Raw genomic sequence first — 23,773 nt, forward strand, 5'->3', positions numbered from 1 at the left:
GGAAGGATGGGCGCCGCCATCTTTGCTGCGGGCACCGCCTCGCTTCCGGTCGTATGTCCTCCCTTTCCGCCATCTTAACTGCTCCTCTTCCGGTGTGGGGATGGAAGGGAGGAATTGGCTCAGGGACAGCGTGATTGAGCGGCCAGGAGCTGCAGGATTTTTCAAGGCGGCGCTCTGGCGCCCTCCAGTGTCGGATTTTGGGATTGAGATGTTTATTTTAAGAAAACCAAATTCCCCCCCCCCCCCGGCCAATCCTCCTGTGACGGGCAGGGCGGTATGATGGTGAGAGTATTGAACCTGGACTCGGGAGATCCGCGCTCTAGTTCCCACGCAGCTTGTGGCCATTCACAGACTCAGCGTAGCCTACCTCGCAGGGTTGGTGTGAAGATAAATCTGGAGGAGGAGGACTGTGTCCAAAAGTTTGCCTACCCCAGGGGAATTTAGGTTCAGGATGCTGCTACTTCTATGAAGCTCCCAAATCCGTCCTTCCAGTACAGACTCTGGTGGTGAGTGCAGACGGGACTGGAGTCGAAATGAGCCCAGTGATGTAGCGGCATCCCTGGCGAAAACCCCAGCAAGAGCTTTCCTGCCAGGCGGTGAGGATGCGCTGCAACATTTTGTTGTCGTGTCTGTTTCCATTTTTACCACTCCCCAGCTGGGAGCATATTTTATGAAGAAGCAAATTCTAAAACTGTTTGGGAAACACTAGGAAAAGTGTGCAACATACGGGAGCAAGGATGACTGTGAATTCATAGGGCATTTCTTCTCCGCCTCACTGATGCAGAGTGTTTATGTATTAAAAGCCTTTTCATCTATTATGTCATTGTTGAAAACAGTCTCTACTTGCAACACCAGACATTTGAATGTGTGTCTTTTTTATTATTTAGAATACAAGAGTGTGAGAGAGGTACAAAGATATATACAGCACTGTACATAACACAATCAAATATGATACAATCGCAACATTTTGTAAATAGAGTTTTGCACAAATTTATTTACAAGGTTAAAGTGACCATTGTTTCCTGGAAGTAGAACACCATTTGGACAACTCTATACATCTTATCCTGGCAATAGGAATAGATATAATCACAGCATGGGTGCTTTTAAAAAGTCTATTTTACAAAAGTCCCTCTCCTTTCTCTGAAGCGGTACTGGCTCTAGGGACCGGAGGGCTTCTGTTTCTGTTTCTCCTCTCCACCAGCTCCACCGCCTGGAGCACAGCAAGAGGCAGAGGTTGTGGTGATGGAGAAGCAAGCCTGGAGGGCTTTTGCAGAAGGGGTGGCCCTGGCAAGGGCCCTTCTATGCCCACCTTTGGCGCTGGCCTGAGACGATGTTGGAGCAGCAGGAGCGGCGAGCAGCTGAAGGGCTTCCCAGCATCTTCAGTCCGGAAGGATCAGGCTGCAGCTGCTGGGAAAACCCCCGCCTCTTCCTCCGTCCCAGGGGAACACCATGGGGCTGCTGGCATTTCTAATCATGAGCTCACCCAGAAGTTCGGACTGATCCTGGGATTGGAACCACCCCTTTCCGTCTCCAACTGTTGCTTTTGATGGGTTCCATGCTGGGGCCACAGAGAACTAAACCTTGGCCCAGGGAGGTGGAGGAGAAGAACAGCTGTTTCTGTCCACTGCATAAAGTACAGTCCTGCCTGGGATGGGAGGCCACGTTCTCAGTTCTCCAGAACGTCACTGGGTGTCTGTGGACTTCTTCCTCTCCCCACCCCTTCATTCAGAACGCACATGGAGGCAGAAAAAAATCCTCACAACTTCCAGCAAGCTCCAGACTGTTTTCTGTCTAAGCATCCATAGGATCGTACCCTCAACTGCCGTGCAGGAAGGAATTTTCAGTGGGGAGAAGGCTGCAGCAGGGGGGAGGGCCATCGGTCCCCTCTCCACATGCTCCAACACCCACCCTCCAAAATCTTAGTTGCCCTTCATGGCAAATCAGCTTGGGAAGCAGAAACCCTTTCTCATTGATCCTGTGGCCGGATGCAGATTAATGGACCATCCATTTTATCTGGATGGATGTCAGTGAGGAGTGAACTGGACAACTGTTGCTTCTGTGCTTTGTAAAGAAAGCCTTGAAAATGTTTTGATATTTGCACAGAGCCAACGTGGTGTGACGGTTTCGGTGCTGGGCCAGGGACCCACACGATTCTGGTCCCCACCCAGTCATGAAGCTCACTGGGTTGCAGATGCCCAGCCTAGCCTACCTCACAGGATTGTTGTTTGAGGATAAAACAGAGACAAGGAGAACTCTGGAAGTTGCCTTGGGTTCCTCGCCATAGGAAAATGTGCAGGATATAAATGCCATGTAGTGAAAATTTGAAACATTAGCATGTTGCCCCAGGTACCTGTTCCTTCACCTGAGTTCTGTGTTGGAAGGTGTGAGAATTCCCACTGGCTGGAATTCCCCACCATGGCTGCGTCTTCTGCACTTCCATCCACAGTGCAGCATCCCCTCGGCACGCTTCGACCCGGCCCTGGAGCCCAACTCTGGGCCTTCTCCCACCCCCCAGATTTCCCTCTTTTCTCTGCACTTAGCCCTTCTTCAGGATATCTGAGGGGAAATGCATTTTTCCAGCCAAAAAAAAAAAAAACCTGTTCTTGGTTGCGATGCAACAGTATTTCGGGGTGCTTCAGCCTAGAATGGGCACCGAAGACCAGGATGAGGGGTGCTCCTGGTGGAGACGAAAGGGCCAAGGGCTGGTGCCACTCCTGGCATTTTTGGGGCTACCTCTGGGGTCATGCCTGGATGGCCGCCCACCCTTCAAAATGCACCAGCACTATCCTGAGCTGCACGGGGTGGAAAGAAAATCTGCCAGGATCCCTTGCTAATGACTGGAAAACCTGGGGAGCAGAGAGGGGTCTCCTGTCAATCTTTGCAGGAGGCTGACTGAAAACCTGGCGCCCCCACCCCCAGGAAAACTCCTGGCCAAAGTGCCGCCCCACTAAAAAAAGCATATGCTGCCCCCTTGGCAAGATTGTGCAGCTGCAGAGGTGGGAAAGAAAGTGTGGGAATCATCAGGGGAACTTTAAGGGACCCCTGCGTTCAGGTGCCATGATTATCTTTTTAATGATAAGAATACTATGGAACAACTGATTAGAGAGCACTTTTGACTCTTCCCGACCACGCAGGACTTGGTCTCAGCAGTTCTGCCGACAGCCCCGCAAGGTAGGCTATGGTTTTGTCCCCGTTTTGCAGGTGGAGGCGAGACCACCGCAGCAGCGGCGGCCAGGCCAGCCCGAGCGGGGGACTTGGTGAGGCGGCGGGACTAACAGCACCGCTGGGGCGCTCCCCCCTTGGGGACCAGCCTCCTCCAAGCCGGACGCCCCCAGGAGCCCGGGACTGCGGCTCCCAGACCCCCCGCGGCTCCCGGGCGGGTGAGGCGGGCCCGGGATCCCGCAGGGCAGCTGCACCAGCGCCTGCGAGGATGCCCCAACGCGCGGCTTTGCGGCTGCGTCCCCCGGCCCGACTCTCCCGCTAGCTCGCCCACCCGGCTCGTCCGAGAAGCGGGCCCGTCCTCTCCTGATCCGTAGTCCGGGCAGCCAGTCCCTTCCGGGTGTCCCGCCCCTCTCCCTCCGAAAGCACGCCAGCCTCACCCCGGGGCGCTCCTCCTCCGCCGCCGCCCTCTGCATGCGGGCAACCCTTTCCCAAGGCCCTCCCACCCCACCGGGGCAGCTCCCGTGCGCCTCTCCCCACCCCGCAAGAGCTGTCCGGCGGAGCGGGTGCAAGGGCGCGTCCGCCCCAGTCTCCTGCTTCCAGCCGCGGCCGGCCAGCAGGCTCCGGGAGCGCGGGCGCAGCCAGTCTCCGGCCGCGGCGGTTCCCGGGGCGGGCTGCGCGGCCGGGGCCCCGCGGACACCGCCGGCCGGGAGCGCCCGGGCCGCGCCGCGCCTCACAGCACCATGGCGGGGATGTGGTGCGCCAGGGCGGGCGGGTGCGCGCCGGGCAGCGCGGGCGAGTGGGCCTGCAGGGCGCCGTTGGGCGGGCGGTGGCGGGCGCTCTTCTGGTGGGCGCGCAGCCCCGCCAGCTGCGAGTAGGCGCTCTGGCACACCTGGCACTTGTACGGGCGCTCGCCCGTGTGCAGGCGCACGTGGTTGCGCAGCGTGGACGACTGGCTGAAGCGGCGGTTGCAGAAGCGGCACACGAAGGGCTTGTCCAGCGTGTGGATGCGCATGTGGGAGCGCAGGTTGCTGCGCGAGTTGAAGCCGCGGTGGCAGATCACGCACCGCATGCGCCCCGTCGAGCTGGCGCCGGCCTCCGCCGCGTGGAAGTCCTCTGCGGGGCACAGAGCGGGAGAAAGCCGCGTCACGTCCAGCCCGGGCCGGGAAGGGGCCGCGGCGCCGGTGGCGCGCCGGGCGCCGCGAGTTCCCCCGCGAGGATCCCGGTTGAAGCGGGGCTGCGAGGGCCCGACGCGGTCTCCCTCCTCCGGGGTCGGGAAAGCGCGGCGCGCCCCTCTGGCGCGCCCGGCCCCTTGCACGCGCGTGTGCACGGGTGGCGGCAGCGGTCTGAGCTGCGCGCGGTTGTCCGCGCGGTCATGCCCACGACGCTCGGGCGCGCATCAGCACCGGAGCGCGGCCTGGAAGGGGCTGATCGTCCGGAGCGTCCTTGCGATCAGCAGCCGTGTCTGCCCGGCTTGGATGCCCGATTCAGTGGGCTTCCTCGTGAGTAAAGTAAAAGACTTTACTGGGCAATTCTCTGCGTGCCTGGACCCAAGTCAATCCCGCTGGGTTCCGTGGGGCCTTACTCCCCCGTAAGCCAGAACAGGCGTACAGCCCCTGACCCAGGAATAAGCCGCCACTGGACTCAATGGGATGTCCATCAGACGTCTCTGATCCCCACCCGTTCCCTGGTTCAGCGCCACAGACCTAATTTTAGCAAAAGGCGTTGTTCTACGGAGATGCAGACTCAGTCGCAGCTTGGGCCACATTCTGTTTTGCAGACCATCCGGGAAGCTGCATCCCGCGGTGGCCGGGGCCAAATTACCCCAAGAGCCAGTATAGCTGGGCTCAAAGCTCTTGCTGCCAGGAACTGCGGCTTGGGGAATGGCGGGGCTGGAAGAACCTCCTCCCTGAAACCCCGGAGAGCCAGGGCTGCCGGTCAGTGCTGGCACTATTGGGCTTGAAGGCCCCAGGGACTGACGCAGTCTAATGCGGCTGCCCATGTTCAAATTGAAAGCAGCCATTAAGCCAGAACCATGAGGACTAGAATCTTGTCTCATTTAGGATTAGCACCGGGTAGCTCCCAGTGGGCCTTTGAAAGGGGCATCTCAACATTTTAGAATGAGGAAAAGTGACACAAAAGCAGGCCAACACTGGGCGGCTGGGGGGAAGGGGAGCAGCTTGGACTACCTCAGACTAACACGGGCCGATTCCCCAAGGTCCCACCCCCCTCTTCCTGGGCATGATCCATCCCCCATGAGGAAGGCACGTTCCCTCCTTCCACCCTGTACAACTGGCCATTTTTAGCAGGGGGCGGGCACTGTGCACCTCTCGGATCCCCATCCCATCGGAGCCCTTTCCCCTTTTCTCTCGGGACCCAACCTTGAGAGTTACTCATGGCTGGAGCAGTTGGGGGATGCATCAGGACCCATATTCTGCCCACATGTTGTTGATGAGATAAATAATGTTAATATTACAGCTCATCACATCACAGAACTATTCTCGTTCTATTAAAAATGAGCAAACAGCAGAGAACAACGGATTTAAATCATTAGGGGGTTAACTGGATTTCGTGCTTTTGTCCCCAAAATTGGGTCCCCCCACAGAAATGTCCTGTAAAACTTACTTGCATGGAAAACAAAAACACCAGGACAAAATACCACAGTGATCTGAGCTGTTATTTCCTCGGTCGTTCGCGAAAAGCTGAGCTTTGCAGGAGCTGCCCATGGTCCTGAACTGCGCTCCCCGTGGGTCCCATAGCCCAGAGGACCACGAACAGCTCCTGGGACGCTCAGAACAAAATTTGCAAGGGATATGGAGTCCCACTAGCCTAGGGGACACCGGCTGCCCCTGGATTTCTGCCCCACGCCTGGTCTCCTAGCACGCGGTTTCCCCAGCTGATCTGCCTCGTCAATCATTCTGTTTGATACAGGTGCGGTCTGGGTACAGATGTGACCCAGGGGGTGGGATTTCCGGGCATTGCTGCATTAATTGCCATGGGAGCCAATGCACAACCTTGGGCTTGACCCCACGGGATGCTGGGAGGGTGAGAAAGGGAGGGATTTTCTCCATCTCATGCAGAATTCCGAACTTCTTCCCTGCTCCCTTTTCCTCCATACCTGCTGTACCCGCCTCCCCCTCCTTAAGAAGGTCTTTTGCCACTGCCGTCCTGGATCCCCCCCCCCCCCCCAGAGACTGGCTGCCCCCTCACCGTGTTTGCTCTTCTTCTGCTCCTCTTCCAGACCCAGCACGCCGGGAATGCCCAGGAAGGTGTTGTGTGAATTTCCATACCAAACCAGCAACTCCTGATCTGGGGGGATCATCTGGGAGAGAGAGGAGGGGAATGGGAAGGAAGAGGGCTTTAAAGAAGTTTTTAATCCACATCTTCCTCTAAAAAGAGGCTGCGCACTCCCCAGAGCGCTTTGGCTACCGGGTGGCAGAGAAATGGAATTCCTGATGAAAAGGACAATTTTGTCTCCGTGAATCTGCCATGTCAGGCAGAAGTGGGGAGTCCCTTTCATCCTGAGGGCCCGATTCTGTTGCAGAGAAGTCATTTGGGGGAGCAGTCCAGGGGCGGCGAGGCCAAACACAGCAGATGTGGGATCAGCAGTGCAAAAACACCAGAGGCCTGCAGCTCCAGGGTGCAACCCAGTGCTTGCTCCAGAAAAAGTCCCACAATTCCTAGCATGGGCCAGCCAGCAGGATCCTGGGAGCTGTAGCGCTTTTCTTCCTGGTAAGACAGGTACAGAATTGCACCCTACAGTCCTCACTGGCCCAGGAAGGTTGTCCAACCTTTTGGGATGGGGGAGAAGGGCATGGAATCTGGCAAAACGATTGAGCTGTGGTTCGGAGGAAGGTGCCGGGGAGAGGCATGGTCACCTGAGGAACCTCTACGGCCTGGATCTGGCCCCAGATCCTGGGGTCCCCAGCTGTTTTAGGGCCACACTGAACTTGCTGCAAGAGCAGGTTTATTAGATGACTATAGCTCCCCATCACCATAATTTTAGCAGATTTTTCCGTAGCTGCATACTCGTACTTGCACTGAAAGCAATCACTGAAAAAAGCTGGCAACATGCCTGCCCAGTAATAAACAAAGGAATGCCGTTTTTCCAGGTTGAGGGAACTTGAGTCAAACTTTGATAAGACCTGTCTGATGTTCACCAGGGTTTTGGCCTGATCAAACTGGGGAAGACACAGGAGAGAATTCGGCCATGTGCCAAACCCCAAAGGGAAGCAATTCAAAGCACATCACATATACGGCATTCCTCACAACAGCCCTGTGAAGGAGACCAGTGGCATTATGGCAATACTGTTCACGGGAAACAGAAGCTGACAGACGTCTCTGAGCCACAGAATTTCACCAAGTAAAGACAAGACAGATCTGTAGTTTATAAACCTTCTCTCTTTGTGTGTCTACTCAGACATCAGTCCTGCTGAGTTCAGTGGGGTATATTCCCTGGTAGGCATGCATAGGATTGCAACCTTCAGCCTCTTATCCATCACTATAACTCCCATAATCCCCAGAAAACTTGAGGGGTATAATCTAACCTCACCCAGGAGGTTAGATTATTCTACTTCAACCGCAACTGCCTTCAGGTGGCAGGAAAATATATTTGTCATGAGAATGAAAGGGTTAACCCAAAAGTGCCATCAAAAATGAGAATGAAAGGGTTAACCCAAAAGTGCCATCAAAAATGAGAATGAAAGGGTTAACCCCAAAAGTGGCCTTGCAATGCTGTTTTCTAGATATGCAATTCCTGCCTCTTATGCTTCCTGTGCCTCTCCTGCCATTGAGCCATATAGCAGTTATTTTCTTTTTGAAAAGTAAATAGCAAAATGTTGTCAAAAAGCATTCAAAACCTTCTGTGGAAAGAAAAGCAGCACCAGCCCACGGCTAAGCAGCACTTGCTAAAATCTTAACTATTATTTTCCCATTAGGAGGCAAAACCTGAGATACAAGAGATGCCACATAATAACAGTACTCAGCCCCGGTGTGCAAGGGAACCGTGCAGTGGGCGGCTGAGTGGGCCTCAGCTTGTGTTGCGCAATCCATGTGACAAGCACCAGTTGCTCATCCCGAATCTGAGCTTTTCCCAGTTTGCAAGTTGGAACCCTTTCCACAGTGGGTGGCTTGATCAAGCTTGCACCTGAAATTTTAGGCAGCCGTATATTTATTTATTTGTATTGCAATTTATATCCTGCCATTTTCCTACAAAAAGCTCAAGGCAGCTCACAGCATTCTCCTCCTCCATCTTATCCCCACAACAACAACAACCCTGTGAGGCAGGTTGGGCTGAGAGTCTGTGACTGGCCCAAAGCCACCCAGTTGGCTCCATGGCCGAGCGAGGACTCAAACCCAGATCCTCTGAGTCCCAGTCCCATGCTGTTCACCACTACACCACACTGCCTCTCCATATGTGAACCATGATGGAGAGCTGTGGACACTTGAGTGTGTTTGTCACAGCAGAAGAGGCAAGTCAGTTTGAAAAGGGAAAGTTACTTGCCTCTTCTGGAGCGAGCTGTTTGTGGCCGACAACACACTGCAGCAACAGCTTCCAGACCCCCCAGTGTGTGTGTGCGCCCTGCATATGCCTCCAATGGCTCCCAGACTGAGGGAAGAATCTACTTGTGACAGATCTTAAAACCCGTGAAAGGTAGGCCTGACTGGGAGGAAAGTTTTCCTGTGCTCTGTGTGAGATCCCAGTGAAAGGGCCTCGGCAAAGATGCAGCTTCTGCTCTCAGCTCCTGCAATTCCCCATTGTGCTCGGCTCTCCCGTCCTTGCCTGGTCCTCGCATGCCTTACCTCGATGGCCTTGTAGAAGATGCTGTTGCCGATCTGGACCACCTCCAGATTCTGCTCTTGTTCATTCCTGGCACACTTGATGTACGTCATCCAGCTGCGGTGGTCCTCCTGGCTGGCGTCGATGAAGTAGCGGACTGTCCCATCTTCGTTGAAGACCTGGGAGCAAGGTGGAAAGAGTTCATCCAGAGATTGCAACCTCCCCCGGTCTGAATAGAAGCATCTCAAAACAAAAACGGAGTGGCGGAAAGTGGGCATCCAAAATGATCAAAGAGTCCTTCTTAAGTCCTCCACCCTCACAAGCCACGTGAAACTTCTGGGATTAGACTACTGGAAAGGCCTTCTGATAGAAGAAAAAGCCCAGCTCTTATTCCAAACACCTAAACTCTCCTGCAGCTCCACCGTGGTTGCCTAAATCAATAGTGAATGCTGAAAATCACAGGCCCTTGGCTAGGGTCCTGTTTGCTGTTCGGTAATCCAGCCCTGGTCAAAGATACCTTGATCTCGGTGGTTCTTTTTGGTTTTTTTTAATAAGTTTTAGTTGAGAAATTATAATCCTAAAAAACAAAAAGAAAACTACAAACAACATCCCTCATCAAAAACATCGAGCCCGCTGGGTCAGCCCCCACACCCTTCTTTTTCCATTCATGATAACTTAAAAACATATTTAAATCTATACGAAGTCCCGTTTCTCTAGCCAATAATAAAAAGAGTCCCAAGTTTGATAGAAGTCAGATCTCAGTGGTTGTAAATGGAGGATTTCCTGGAGCTTGCAAGTGGAAAGCCATGCCATCTGTTTCTCCTTAGTGTGTTGCTACTGTTCTGGTTATTTTATTTTGGTGGTAAAAGAAAAGGCAGGGGAAGTGATCAGAAAACACTGGATGGTTCCCAGTGGAAGTCAATATTGTCTCGACTTCCTGATAAATACTGGGAATGAGGTGAGGCAACGGTAAAGTGGAAGATTTTCCTTCTCTTGCATCGTGGATGAGAGAGCTATCCAGCCAAATGCATTTGTCTTGGGATGCTACTTCTTTGCACAAGCCATAGTAAAATTCGTGGATTTTGTAGCCACAAGGAGAAAGGGTCCCGTAGGACTTTTCTGATGTTGTTATCACACTGACTTCTGGTGCTAAAACAATGCATGCATTTGTCAGTCCTGGAAAATTAAGCTCAGTCTCAGACCAACTTTTCACAACTGATTTTGAAATTAAGCCCTTAAAAGAAAGTCTAGGAATTGTCGATTCATTTTGAGGCAATCAAGTTAATAATTACCTTTACAACTTTGTATTCCCACACCCCTTTCTATAATCCCTCTAACCACCTATAGTTTTAAGAATGTGTTGCTAATCAGGACATGCAAATGAGAAAAATATCCATTTCAAATATTTGCATAATAGTTTGAGCCATGAGATTCGTTTGAGAATTTCGCATTCCCTGCACACCCAACTCCAATTTTTGTAAGCAATTTTACTTCTGGGATTTATTTATTTATTTATTTATTTATTTATTTATTTATTTAGAGAACGTCTATGCTGCCCCATTTGCCAAAGCCTCAGGGCGGCTCACAATCAAAAATAAATAACATAGTATAAACAGTTTTACGTTTGGTGTTGCTATGGAATTCGGTTTTGGGGAATATTCTTTGGGGAAAATTTCCCTTTGGGAGAAAAGGAAAGGGAAAGGGGAAAGCAGTCCACAAATTTGAAGAATCGGCACAAACTGGGGAAAAAGTCCACAGCAAAAATACCAGTCAGATTCATCAATATCAAACCAAACCAAAAGGGGGGGGGGGGGAAATACAGCTTGCCAACCTTGATAAAAAGAAGAAATACTTCAGCTTTGTATTTTAAAATCTCTTAACTCACAGCATTGTCTGGACTACCAGAATAAAATGAGCAGGTTTCTGCTGCCCTGGTCTTAAATACATTTACTTGGGAACAAGCAGGATTCTGACATTAAAAAGAATAACTTTATGTCAGCTAAAAAAGAGCACCTGTAATTAGGTGCACATCCAGTCAGTTGCCCTGCTCTAAAAGGTTAAAAAATAAGAAAGATGTCAGGAGAAGCAGCAGCAGCCCTGGGTTGTGGCTGAGCTGGGAACCCCGAGAGGTTCACCTTGGCTGGGTTCAGACAACAGGATGTGGGGTTGTGAACTGATCCCTGAACCCAGTCAAAACCTGTCCTGAATCTACTGCCCGTCAGGAGAGGGTGGGCAGAAGCCAGGATGGAAGAAAACTGAAAGGCCGTGTTCTGTCCGTGTTCTCCACCAAACCTCTTGATTTGAGAAATGTCAACGGAGAACCCCTATGGAGCAAGTCTGTCGTGATCGGTCCCACTCAGTATATTTAGGGTAAAGAGTTGCTCTCTGCCATAAGCATAACAATAGAATCCATGCGCTGGACACGCTACGGCCATCAGGGCCAACTTCGGGGGGCGGGGCGGGCAGGGCACCTCATCCACCCGTGTCCCTCCCTCCTCACTGTGGCACCTGGCCTGCTCCCGCTTCCAGCTGCTCTGAGCCCCCCTCAGGGCAGTTGGACCCGGGGACCCTCATGCCAGCATGGTGGGGTATCCACTCCGGGTTTTAGTCTGGACATTTAAGGAGCTCTCCGCAGTGCTAAAATGGGTTTAGCACCACAGGTTGCTCCTTTGAATTTCAGATGGAAGCTGGCAGGGATACACCACCCCACTGACTTTGGGGGCAGTGGCCTTCTTTGGTTGGGGAGGGTGAGAGAGAGGAGGGGAGGTTCCCCATCCTCTGTGCCCCCCAGTGCTCCGCCTATTGAGCATGAAAATGGGAGGGAGGGGATGAGGGCAAGAACAGAAGGAGGCAGCAGAAGAGGCAAGCTGGACTTGCTGAAGGATGGGCTCTTGTCCAAGCCTGCCCCCGCCCTCAGAACCAGGATCCAGCACTGATTGATTGATTGATTGATTGATTGATAATAGTACAAATAAAGGGAGCATACCTCTCCCACTTTGGTCCCCAGAATCTGGCCCACTGCTCCTGCACATGGAAAATGCACAGGGCTACGATGCCCTATGGCAGAACAAGTTTGGCAAGAATTTCTGACTCCCAAGCTTTTGGCAGCAGCCGCATCGCATGGGCTCCCCGGCCAGCCTAAATCACACTGCCGAACTGAAGCAAGGCTCAGTTTCCAGCACTGGATTTGTGTGTGTTCAAGGGCCGTGAGCTCCTGGTTAGTTCTGGAACTCAAAATAAGCCCCCAGACTCAGTACCCAGAATTGCTGGAACTGTTTCTTCGCTTGCCTTCCTCTGCGATTGCTCCATAGCCAATGGTTAGACTGTAAGCTCCTTGGGGCAGGGGCCTGCTGCCGCAGCCTCAGATTTGGAGGGCTGTGGCCATCTGGTGCAGTGCGGGAAGGCCGTGGAGGGGACCGCCACCCCCCTTTGCCTCCCACCCTGCCAACTGGATGGTTTTAGCCACCTTGCAGAGATGCTTTGGGTGGGGAGGGGAGGGGAGGGGAGAGATCCCTGGATTAGCTGTCTCCTGCTGTGTCCAGGCTTCTCCCGTTCCTTCCCCCAGAATGCCCCCTCTACCCCTTCCTGAGGTCACTCCCACGACCTCAGAGTTGCAACCAGCACGGTCCCTCCATGGCAGCTGCGGTGGGGGGAGGGTGCCCAATCCTAGCCAGTTCTGGGGTCACAGTGTTTTTCTGTGATCAGATGAGGGGATCCAACGAACCCTTCAGGCTCTCTAGATACTCTGCCTGTCTATAGAAATCAGAAACTCCCACACTCCACACATTCTTTTAAAGCACTGGAGTTGATGCTAGTCCTCAAGAACCTTGTAACACAAGGGCAGCTCACGAATGCAATGCTGGAGAGGACCCTGCTGTTCAATTCCTTGCAATGGGTCTATTGCTACTACTTCTTCTAAAGTACTCCAAAGATGATGATGATGAGGATGCTGTTGCATTCATAAACCACATCTCTTCCTCTTACAGGAGCTCAAGCGGCTTCCAAGGTTCCATTTCTCCTTTTCATCCTCAACAACAGGGCAGACCAAGACTGACCTGCATCACCCAGTGAGAATCAGGGATGATCAGGGACTAGAATCTGAATCTCCAGAGTCCCAGCCCAATGATTTAACCCCATGCCACATCCGTACCTACGCTGGATCCCACTGGAACACCAATTTATTTATTTATTAGATTTATACCCCACTTCTTCTTACAATGAACTCAAAACGGCTTACACCTTTCTCCTCCTGCTGTTCTCATTCTCATCCCCAAAACAACAGCCTGGTGAGGTTGGTTGGGCTCAGTCTCAAGTGGCCCCAAATCCATGGCTAAGCGGGGACTGGAACCTGGGCGGCCCGAGTCCCAGCCCTGTGCTCCAAACACCACGCTGGCTCTCCGTGATGTTTCAAAACGAGACTCTTAGCCCACCCGCCCAGCCCTATTTAGATCTGTATCTACTTGCAGGTTGCCACTTGATTTGCAAAAGCTTCTGAGCCCCCCCCCTCCACCAACCACAAAATGACAGCACCCTCCATGCAGACTGGTAGCGCCCGTGTCTGTCCAGTGTATCCATTCCAGGTGGAAGTTGAACGTAAAGAGCTAAACCACAGAGCAGAACCTATCGGAGGGATGGAGTTCAGTTTTGTAAATGGCCCCTTTACAGTTCAGACTGCAACTGGAGTGGATACACAGCCCCACTCAATTAGAACCACCAGTTTCCACTGAGCTGCTCTTAAATTCACTGGGTTGTAATAAAAAAAAAGCTGGAGGTCCCTTCAACTCTGACAGTCAAATGTCTGGACTCAGAATTCTTTAATTCTATGTTTCTGTCTTTTGTATGGTCCTTCTGGCTTATAGATTTTGTATTTTAAGAAAAAAAGAAAAGAGGACAGAAGGGAGGACAGGCGGGCAGACAGAAAATGGATTTACAAAAACTACAAAATACAAAATCCCTAAATAGAAAGGTTCAGGCACCTCCTGCGACATTCCCCATTCCAAGTGCATCTCCCGCAAGGAATAACGCATCCATGTGCATATATATGCCTATGCACATTTCTCCAGTTATATTATCTTTGGATGCCCCTTTGCCCAATATACTTATCTTTGCATGCAAGTATCCCATTCATTCTGTGCATTTAAACCTTCTTTTCTCTCTTGCATACACGTGTTCCACTAAAAACGCACCTCGGATTGGCAAGCGCCACTGCAAAATCCAGAGAAGTGCACATTTCAAGGCTTCACTGAGTTTGCTCTGCAAGTTGTTTTGAAAGGACCACATTACGCACGTCCTCATGGAAGTGCAAACTGAGCCCATTTCTCCTCCTCCTTTCGGAATTAGTCACTGAGAAATGTTGGGGTTTGGTGCAAGAGAGAGCTAGAAGGGCTGGGGATATTTCCTGGCTTAGAAATTTACTTACAGGGATGGAGACCGTTTGGCAGAGGCATGTAAAAGGGGCAGCGAATTGGAAAGGGAGGGAGAGAAGAGCATGCAGGCCAAAAGGGAAACCTCCTTGGTGGCCACACGGAGGGTTACTACTCAGAGGAGGGCCTTCTCTGCGGTGGCACCCAAATTATGGAACATGCTCCCCAGAGAGGGCCACCTGCTGCCGACTCTCTACTCTTTCAGGCACCAGGTAAAAACCTTTTTATTCACCCATCATTTTAATAATTAATAATTTTAATAAGAAATATTAATCAGTCGCATTTTCTTTTTCTTTTCCTTTTTCCTTTTCTTCTTTTAATTTTGAATAATTGGTTCGGGTGAATGTTTTAATGTTTGTTATTGAAATTTAATTGTATTTTATATGGTTGTTTATTTTGTTGTGAGCCATCCTGAGGACTGCATAGGACGGCATAGAAATGTTTTAAATAAACAAGTAAATAAATAAATGCCTGCTTTTTAGATGCAGCTGCAAATCATAGCAACAATTTTATATACTGTCCAATTGCCTCCATTTACGTATTTGTCCCTAAGCAGGCTATTACACAGGTGCCACGAAGTCTGTGATGTTTCCTCTCCCAGTGGATGACCCTCGAAGAGGATTTCCTGCAGGAAGGGCTGGAATTGTCCCCTCCAGGGAATGTCCTGGCTGCGGATCGGCACATGAGATGGATGCAACGTGGAGAAATCATTCAAATCACGCCGTGTGTGAGGGAGCGCACATGGCTCTGGAAGCACGTGTGTGTGTGGGTGTGTGGGTGTGTGTGTGGCAGCTTGCACAAGCCCAGATGTTTCATGCCTGCTGTTCGCACACACATCTTAGCTGTCGGGATTAACTTGCGAAGGCCTGGCTGCCCTTGGGCCAGAAGCCTGAAGGAGTGACGCCCCCAGCAGAGGGACCCCTGCCTGAACCTGGGATGGTCTTCAGAGGTCCTTTGTTGGGTGACGCTGCCAGATAACAAGGTGCAGTGGAAACCAACGTCTCCTTTTCGGTGGTGGCACCCTGGCCGTGACACGCTTCCCCAGAGAGGCTCGCGGGGCCCCCACAATATGGTATTTTCAGTGCCAGTGAAGAACAACTGATTTTCCCTGGCATTCTACTCCTCCTGCGTTGGCCCTTTTTAAAACAGGTACTGAGTTGTTAGAACCCTATCCAACGTTTACCCCTGTTTTATATTGCCGTCTTTCAAGTTTTAAACATTTTCTATTTCTTTGAATTATGAATTCAAAGAAATTTTCTATTTCGTTGAATTATGTGGTTTAATGGCCACAGGTCTCGGAGGCTGTTGGCCTGCGCAGATGCAAAGTCAACCCCTCCCTCCCGCCCTCCCTCCAGGGGCCCAAAATTTTACCTCCCACATTAGATTATTGTTCTTGCACAGATCCACGTGCTCCGGCGAGATGATGCGGCCAGTGAAGGGTCCCATCTCAGTGCCAGCCTTGATCCACGTTTTAGAAAAGATTCCCAGGCCTTCCCCAGGGATGGAACTCTGAGCAATAATGACTTCGGAAGGCAGGACCAAACTGGATAACTTCTGAACTTCTGCATGGGAGACAGACAAGGAAGGAGAAAAGGCTTGAGGTCAGGCAAGTGCAGAGGGTCTGCATGAAGGGGCTGTGCTTTATCCCATTCATTAATGTGGCCCTCCAAAATGGGGGGGGGTCAACTTGTGAGAGGCAGTATGGCACAGTGGTTAGAGTGCTTGGCTGGGACACAGGAGGACTGAGTTCTGGTCCCCAGTTGCTGACTCTCAGCCTAATCTAGCTCACGGGGAGGCTGTGTTGTGTGCATGGAGGATAGGACTTGTAAGCTACTTTGGGTTCCTTCTAAGAGGAAGAAAAGCAGAGTATAAATGTAAGGCAAGTTAATGATAATGAGACCAAGAACGCGGGTGAAGCCTCAAACCCATTTAGAGAGCCTCCTTTAAAAATCCAAATTTTTAAAGGTTTATGAGGGGCACAGTAAGAGTGTTGCTCGGTTGCTTAAAAGATCCAAGGGACGAAGCCCCTTGGAATTGCAGGATGGCCTAAAAGCAGCACAGACACTTTTATCTGGACTGTTCTAAATAAACATTCAGAAATAATTTCTGGAGTCCCTTCTGAAATTTGCAGAAGGTGCGGGGAGGCAGTGGGGTTCTCACCTCCAATATAGGAAGCTCTCCCATAGGTTTGCGCATGTTCCCAGTCGTCCTAAACCAGAAGCTCCGTTAATCGGCCCCTTCTTCCTTCCAAGGAGGAAAACAGCCTCTCGCCCCGTGCAGTTATGCTTCGAAGGACCATCTCCAGTGGCACCAGTGAAAATGTCATTTTTTAAAAGCTGAATTGACATGTTGGGGAGGGGGCTTAGGGGGGTATTCCACTCTGCAAGGAGGGGCAATCCTTCCTCCCCAGCCACAACCCCCCTTGAAAGTCACCCTGCAGAGCAATTAGAGCAAGAAATGAATCTTCCACGCACTCCAAAGGACATTCAAGGCTTGGGGAAAGCATTGGAGGACCCAGGCCAAGGTCTCTCAACACCCCTGAGCAGAATCTAAGAACTACCTCACTGGATCTAACTAAAGGGGCCATCTGCCAGCCCAGCATTCTGCTTCCGTCAGTGGTCAGCAGCTTCCCTGAGCACTTGTGAGAAGGGTGGCCTGTTAGCTATTCATTCTCACCCAGCATCTGAGGTACACTGCTGCTGTACATGGAAGCTCTGTTGGGTCCACCTGGCACACAGACCTGTCATGAATCGCCAACTTAATGCACATCCTCATATCTTGCCCTGGGTTCAGATTTCATCATGACAGCCGCTAGTTCACCGGGCTCCCTGAGGCAGGCTGTCTCCTCTCAGTAGAGAGGCGACTAGGGTGCAGGAGATGGGACTTCTAGTCCCCACTCGGCCATGACGCTCCCTGGGTGACTTTGGGCCAGTCCCAGACTCTCAGCCTAGCCTCCTCCACAGGGTTGTTGTGAGGCTAAATCGCAGGGCCATGCGAGCTGCCTCGGGTTCCTGGCAAGAGGAGAAAAACGGCAGGGATACGTGGATTGAAAATGACAACGAAAATGGCGGGCGGATGGCAGGAGGAAAATATTAATTCCATAAGGGATGACATAGAAAAGTTTTAAATAAATAAAACAAATTAATGAATCGCGTGCTTTGCAACTGCAGGCACCCACCCCGAGACTGGTGCCCGTAAGACCCAGGGCCAAAAATTACATAGGCGCATCACCAGTGTGAACTGACCTTCAGCAGGCACAGCTCAGGGAGGCCAAATCCAACCAGGGCAGAAGCAGGTTCTGCCCAGACGCGGGCGCCATTATCAGGCCTTTTGCAATCCACCGCTTCACTGCAAACACCGTCTCGGACGCCCTGCTCAGAGTGAGTTTTCCTTTTTGCCAGTTTGCTGCCAATTTCCTCTCCCCGAATCCTGACCAACCACCACCACCACAAGCAAGCAAGCCTGCCTTACAGAGATGCTCCACCTGCAGAACTGGCCGAATCCTGACAATTCGCATTGCGGGCTGGGCCCAGCCTGAATCACGGAAGCCAAACCTGAGCTCAGTCGCCTTCAATCAGAAGGGCATTTTAGCAGAATTGCATTTTGCCTGCATGAATGTAAGGACTTCTATGGCACCCCTGAGGCGTGTTAATGTGGGCACCTGCATTTTGCACCCACCCACCCAGCTGGCATGCAATTTTGCATGCACGGACTTATGAACACACAATGCCACTTTTCAGTTCTAAGACGATGGCACAAGATACACAGGGCTGGCATGCAGGCAGGCCAAGCTGCAGGAAACACACCCGTGGGGAGTGCGAACAGGACAGGTTGCCCCTTTCCCAGTCATGGCAGCTGAGTGGTGCCGAATCATACAGACTCGTCTGCACGATTCCACGGCATGTTCGGTCTCCGTATGCAATGCAGTACCCAACCCAAATGCTCCACACTTCCGTCCGCTGTCCTCTCTTCCCTCTCTCCCAAATTGCACTGCAGTTTGCCTTTAAGTTGTCTCATCTTGGCTGGCATCTTGTATTCCAGAAACACTGCCCTGTTCAGACTTCACTGGGCATCCAGATTGAGTCAGGCTTAGAGGAGACACATTGGAACACACTGGACAGGTAACGTGATGATCGCAAGTGTCACCGATTCCAGTGCTTCCGCTCTATTTTTGGAGCCCACGACAAATAAAACTCTAAGTTTTCGTATTATTCAAGCAGTCTTTTGGCCCACCTGTGTCTGCGGCCGCTACTAATTACACCCTGCAACCTCACTGCGTCAATGGATAGCACAATATTGGCTCTTCCGCTGTTCACTGGGACACATTTTCTCTACCTCCATGTAAAAGTTCACGTTTAGTTAGCAGGTGATTCAGTCCTAAATTTCCTAAACAACTGCAGATGTGCAGACAGACAGTGCTGGCAACATGTACGTACCCCGTGCACACTTTAGGTAACCGAAGCACACCCTTGCGCATGTTCATGGCCCTACATGTCACAACTATACCCTGCACTAGATTAGATTAGGCCTAATTTAGATACCTCTCTCCTTCTAGGAAGGAGGGACTGGCCACCGAAAATGGAGTCGTAGCAAAAGCACATGAAGTAAGACAGCTGTCCAGATTCTCAAGGGAACCAGAAGGTTTGCAGAAATACAACCCTCCCCCCCCCAAAAAAAAGAAGTGGGGGAGCCCTAAGGAAGTCTTTAAAACCCTCAAAGGGCCATGAAATTGGTGAGCCTTGGCTGGGAAAGAAAGGAAGAGGGAGGGGAGAAGGGCACACGGATCAGGTTAGAAAGCTGGGAGACGCTGCAACATCTTGTTGCAGGTGCCAGTTTTAAATTGGTAATTCTCACACGCCATTTAGTCTCCAGAGACCCACTGTCCTTCTTTTCTATGCATTCCTCATGGATGCGTGTAGCACAAAAGCACACATGTGTTACACTCCGGAAAGACACAACACGCCTCCAATGTGGCGGCGAAGGCAGGTCTATCATTGGCGGCTAGCCAAGAAAACCCACATGCAGAGGAAGGCTGTGGTTCTGCCTGTGATCTGTTGAATAAATTCTATTTATTCTTTAGGCAGAAGACCATTTTAAAACTCTCTCTCTCGCTCTCTAAATACCTGAAGCTGGGGACAAACCGTGGCTCCTTCCTGCCCTTCTTGTGCTTTCAGAAGCACTCAGCTGTCCTTGATTGGAAGCAGGAAACTGGGGCGAGGAAGCAGTTGCATACCACCTCCGAAGGCACCAGCTTCCCATTCCTCCAGCCTTTCCTGTGTAGTTAAGGACTGAGCGATTGCCCGATGCTTCCCAGGGAGCTAAGCAGACGCGGCTGGTGAATAACCCCACACTGGGTCACTCTTGCGGAAGAAATGAAACACCGGCTGCCCTACGCAGGAGCACCGCATTCCACGCTCCTGTGGGAGACTAGTGCGTGGTGCGCCCATGTGCGGCACACCTGCAGTCCTGGCCGCATCCGCCCCCACCCGAGCCGCAAAGGGCGCCCCTCGGCCCAAACCTCACGTGGCCCCTCTTGGCCTCTGAGTGCCCAGGGATCCGGGGGAGCACCTTTGTGGGGGGGGGGGGCGCAGGATCAGAGCCACGGCCCCCGGAGCAGGCCACATCTGGCTCCCTGCCTTCCACTGTTCCGGGAAAATACCCCCGCCCGGTGAGTGCGCCCGGTGCTAGCAAGAGGCCCGAGCGCATCTGGACACGGATATGCGTCCAGAAGACAAGGTGTTCCCCCTGGTTTTCCGGCAGCGTCTCCAGGACAGGACAGGACAGGGCAGGACAGGGCAGGACAGGGCCTTTTGCGGGTCGTCTCCGTGCCCTTCCGAGCGCCCTTTGGCCACAGCGACACCCGAGGAGACACAAGCCTCTGGCTGCGCCGCACATCCCGCCTGGCCGCTGCCTGCCGGGGAGCCTTTACCTTGGGCTGTGCCCGCGTCCGCCCCTCCGTGTAGACAGCAAGGCCCCGTCGGTGCAGGGGCGGCGGGGGGTGCGGACAAGGGTTTACAAGGCTCCCTCCAAGGCGCGTAGAGGAAGAACCTGGGAAAAGCGGAGCGCCAAGCACCGAGAGGTCCACGGCTGAGAAAAGGGGGTTAAATGGTGCTTATTGCGGTCATGGAGCGATTCGTCACACTGTTTAAAGAGATCCGTATTCATTCAAGTCACTTGGAAGGAAAATTGCTAATTCTAAATTCATTAGCCCTCGGAGAATGCTGTTGCGATACATTGGGGCCCTGAATGGCCGAAGAAGCTTGTTTTAAAAGGCGGAGGAATTTCTCTTTACAAAACAGGCGAGATTAGCTGCTTGAGATCATCTGAAAGGCAACAGAATGGAGTTTTCATGGTACATTAAGAAAGGAACACTATTCTTGGGGAGCAGGAAAGAGGGGGAATTGGGAGTCACAGAGATGCCAAAGGCAGGGAGAGGAGATTGTCCCCCGTTTGATGAATGAGGAAAAAGAACTTGAGACATTTTAAATAAAAGAATCTGTGTACCCCCCCCCCAACAATTCCTTCTTCTCTTCAAACTCCCCCCCCCCGCGCGCTTTTTAAGTTCTTGGTTTAAGTAGGAACTTTTTTTTCCCCAGGTCAGGCCCAAGTTAACTAAATGAAATTAAAACCTCTCCTTTATCAGTCAACTGCGTTTCCATGCCTAAAAAGACTTTAAACGCCAGGCGCTTTACAGGATCAGGCGGGAAAAGAGCTAAGTGAGGAACAAACCGGAGGGAAAGACATGAGTGGCAAAGTCAGAAAAGAGGGATTATTAAAAGAAAGAAAGAAAGCGAGCAAGGAAGAAAGGAAGCGGGGAAAGAAATCTGGGCCAGGCTTTCTCCCGCACCGTGAAACATGCTGCTATTTCTTTTGAAGGTGGACGGGAGAGAGAGAATTTCTTTGAAATATTTAAGAAGTTGGGCCGCTGGCTTGCAGGGGATGCAGCCAGCGGCGCACCTGATGGATTGCTGGTGGGCCGCCCCGGGACCGAGGTGCTCGAGGGAGGCTAAGCTGCTTTAATTAGCTCGTTTCTGGAGGGGGGAGGATTTGGAAGCGGGCGCAGAGAGTGGCCGGCAGCTCTCGGCTTCAGACCCGTCTGTGGCTTTGTGCTATCCGAAGAGAGGTTCCTTAAGCACCCGAAACTTTCACAGCCTCTGCTGCGCTTGCTTCTGCCAAACCCATCTTGGCTTTTCTAACTGGAGGTGGAGGGACCTTCCCCAAATTAGAATTCTTTAGCGCTTTACCTGGCGTTCCGGAGAGGGAGAGGGAGAGGAACCTACCTACAGGCTGCGTCTCCCCCACATTTAAAATCCGGGTGCCCCGCATCACCACACCCGAGAGACGGTATGCAAACAGACACGCGAAAGATCTCACACGTGCAAGACATAAACAAATGCAGCGTGGCGCTTGCACGTTCTTTGAACGTGCGGACTGGATTTTTAGGCTGTGCCGAAGCATCCAGGTCCGGGTGGAGAGGAGGGTCAGTACTAGAAAAAGCTGCCGCTCTCTCTATGGAAGTATAAATTGTTTTGGACGCGCGCACTGCAGGCCAAAGGCTTCCCGCAGGCGATTCCCACGGATTTCCCCGGGAGACAAGCCCAGCCTCGAATCCTCCCCTGGAACCAAGCGCGGAGCGCTTGCACCTCGCCGGCGCTCGCCCGGGTTCAGACAACACGCCTGCACGCGTGTCCGACAGACGGGCACCAGGCTGCCCGGGAAGGGGTGGCGGGCGAGCCGCTCTCCGCCCGCGCAGCGGCTGCCCCGGGAAGGGCTCACCTCCGGAGAAGGACTGCGCCAGGACCTCCGCCGTGAAGGCCGTCTTGGGGTTGGCGTGGGCGCCTCCGCCGCCCGCCGCGGGCCCCGCTCCGGCCTTCTCCTCGAAGAGCTGCTCGCCAAGCACGTTCCTCCAGCGGCCGTAGAGGAAGCTGTGCAGGATGTCCGACGTGATGACCTCCGCCAGGGAGAGGCCGGGCGGCTTCAGGCCCCCTTTGAGCACCAGGGCCTCCGCGGGCAGCACGGAGCCCATCATAGGGGGACGCGCGCGGGGAGCGGGCGGCAGGAGGCACGGGACGGGGCGGGGGCAGGCGCACGGGGCGGGCGACGCGTGGCAGCCCGGCCGGGAAGGGTCTGCCCGGGCGCAGGCAGAGGCAGCCGCAAGTTTCCGGCTCCTTCGCGGCCGGCGAAATCCCCGTGGCCAAATTCTGGGGCGGGAATATATGCGCTCCGGTGACCTTTCTAATTGGTTATTAATGACCCCCCTTCGCCCTGACGTTGCAGGATAGACTTGTTCTTCTAGAATGAAGCAAAGCCTAAAAGCGAGCCCGGAGGAGCCCTCCTTCTCCGGAGGGGGGGCCGAGGCAGATAAAAGCGGGGGAGGCGGGGATTCTCTGCCCCTCGCAGCCCACCCCGAGCGCACCAATGGAAGGAGCGAGCGAGGCGCGCGCACGGCGGCGCCCCCTTTCCCGGGTCCGCGCTACCCCTTCGCCTGCCTCTCACTCGACTCCGGGGACGGCGCGGGGTGCGGGACGGCGGGGCAGAGCGCGGGGCTGGAAGGAGGCGTGAACAGCGCGCGCAACGCGCCGCGCCGCGCCGGGGATTCTCCTTCCCGGCTTGGGGGAAGAGCCGCTGCCTTCCCTTTGCCCCGGGAACGTCGAGGAGAGTTTACAGCACCGGGCTTGGGCGCCAGAACCGAGTTCCTTTGCCATCCCCCGTGCCCCTGGTTTCATTTCATTTCGTGTTTTACAAGCCTCACCGCCCCAGGAGAGGCGCGCCCGGGACTCGCACGCAGGAGCTGGGCGAGCGACCGCGCCGAAAGGCAGGTGGAGCCGGCCAGAGAAGGACAGCGGCGCGCTCCGCCCGCGGGCGCCGGGACTGGCCAAGCGCGGCCCGGGAGCGCGCGTCCTTTAGCCCGGTGCGCAGAGAGATTCACAGAAAGACACCCCTTCGCCCCTAGCCTCCGCGCTCGCGCGCCCACCCCGAAATGCCGACCCACTGCCGCCGCCCCTTCCCCAGTATCTGTACTATTTCCACCGGGACAAACCGCCTCAAACGAATCCCGACCTCTCCCCTGCGCGGCGTTTGATTCGGATTTGATCCGAGGCAGCTGCTGTGCCGAGGGAAAGCCGGGAGCCCGGGTGGCGGGCGCGATGGGGAGCGGGGGCGAGGGCGAGGGCAGCTTTCCTCGCCTTCGTGCCACGCTTTTCCTCCGGTTCCCTCGCGCACCGGGTATGAACAGGTCGTCTGAAACAGGGAGACACGCGTCCTTTTCACCCCTGGTCCCTTGACACATATACAAAAGGGAAAGGAAGAAACAGAGACCCCACCCCACCCCCGCCGCCGCAAAAAGAGGCTTGGTTTTCTCTTACACCCCCGGGGAGCGCGTTCACACACCCGGCCAGAAAGAGAGCTTTGG

General features: G+C 53.3%; 1 protein-coding gene across 1 annotated transcript; it reads right to left on the bottom strand.

The window, feature by feature from the left end:
• Positions 1–3,892: 3,892 nt before the first annotated feature.
• Positions 3,893–22,390, bottom strand: PRDM12 (PR/SET domain 12). The gene is made up of 5 exons (XM_044440149.1): positions 22,138–22,390; positions 15,733–15,923; positions 8,962–9,117; positions 6,370–6,481; positions 3,893–4,275 (listed from the first exon to the last, which is right to left on the bottom strand). Exons 1-5 carry the CDS (start codon positions 22,388–22,390, stop codon positions 3,893–3,895), a joined length of 1,095 nt encoding a protein of 364 aa, XP_044296084.1.
• Between the last annotated feature and the right edge of the window lie 1,383 nt (positions 22,391–23,773).

This window comes from Varanus komodoensis, unplaced genomic scaffold (genome assembly GCF_004798865.1).
Source record: "Varanus komodoensis strain SLA01 unplaced genomic scaffold, ASM479886v1 scaffold36, whole genome shotgun sequence".
Taxonomy (NCBI): Eukaryota; Metazoa; Chordata; class Lepidosauria; order Squamata; family Varanidae; genus Varanus; species Varanus komodoensis.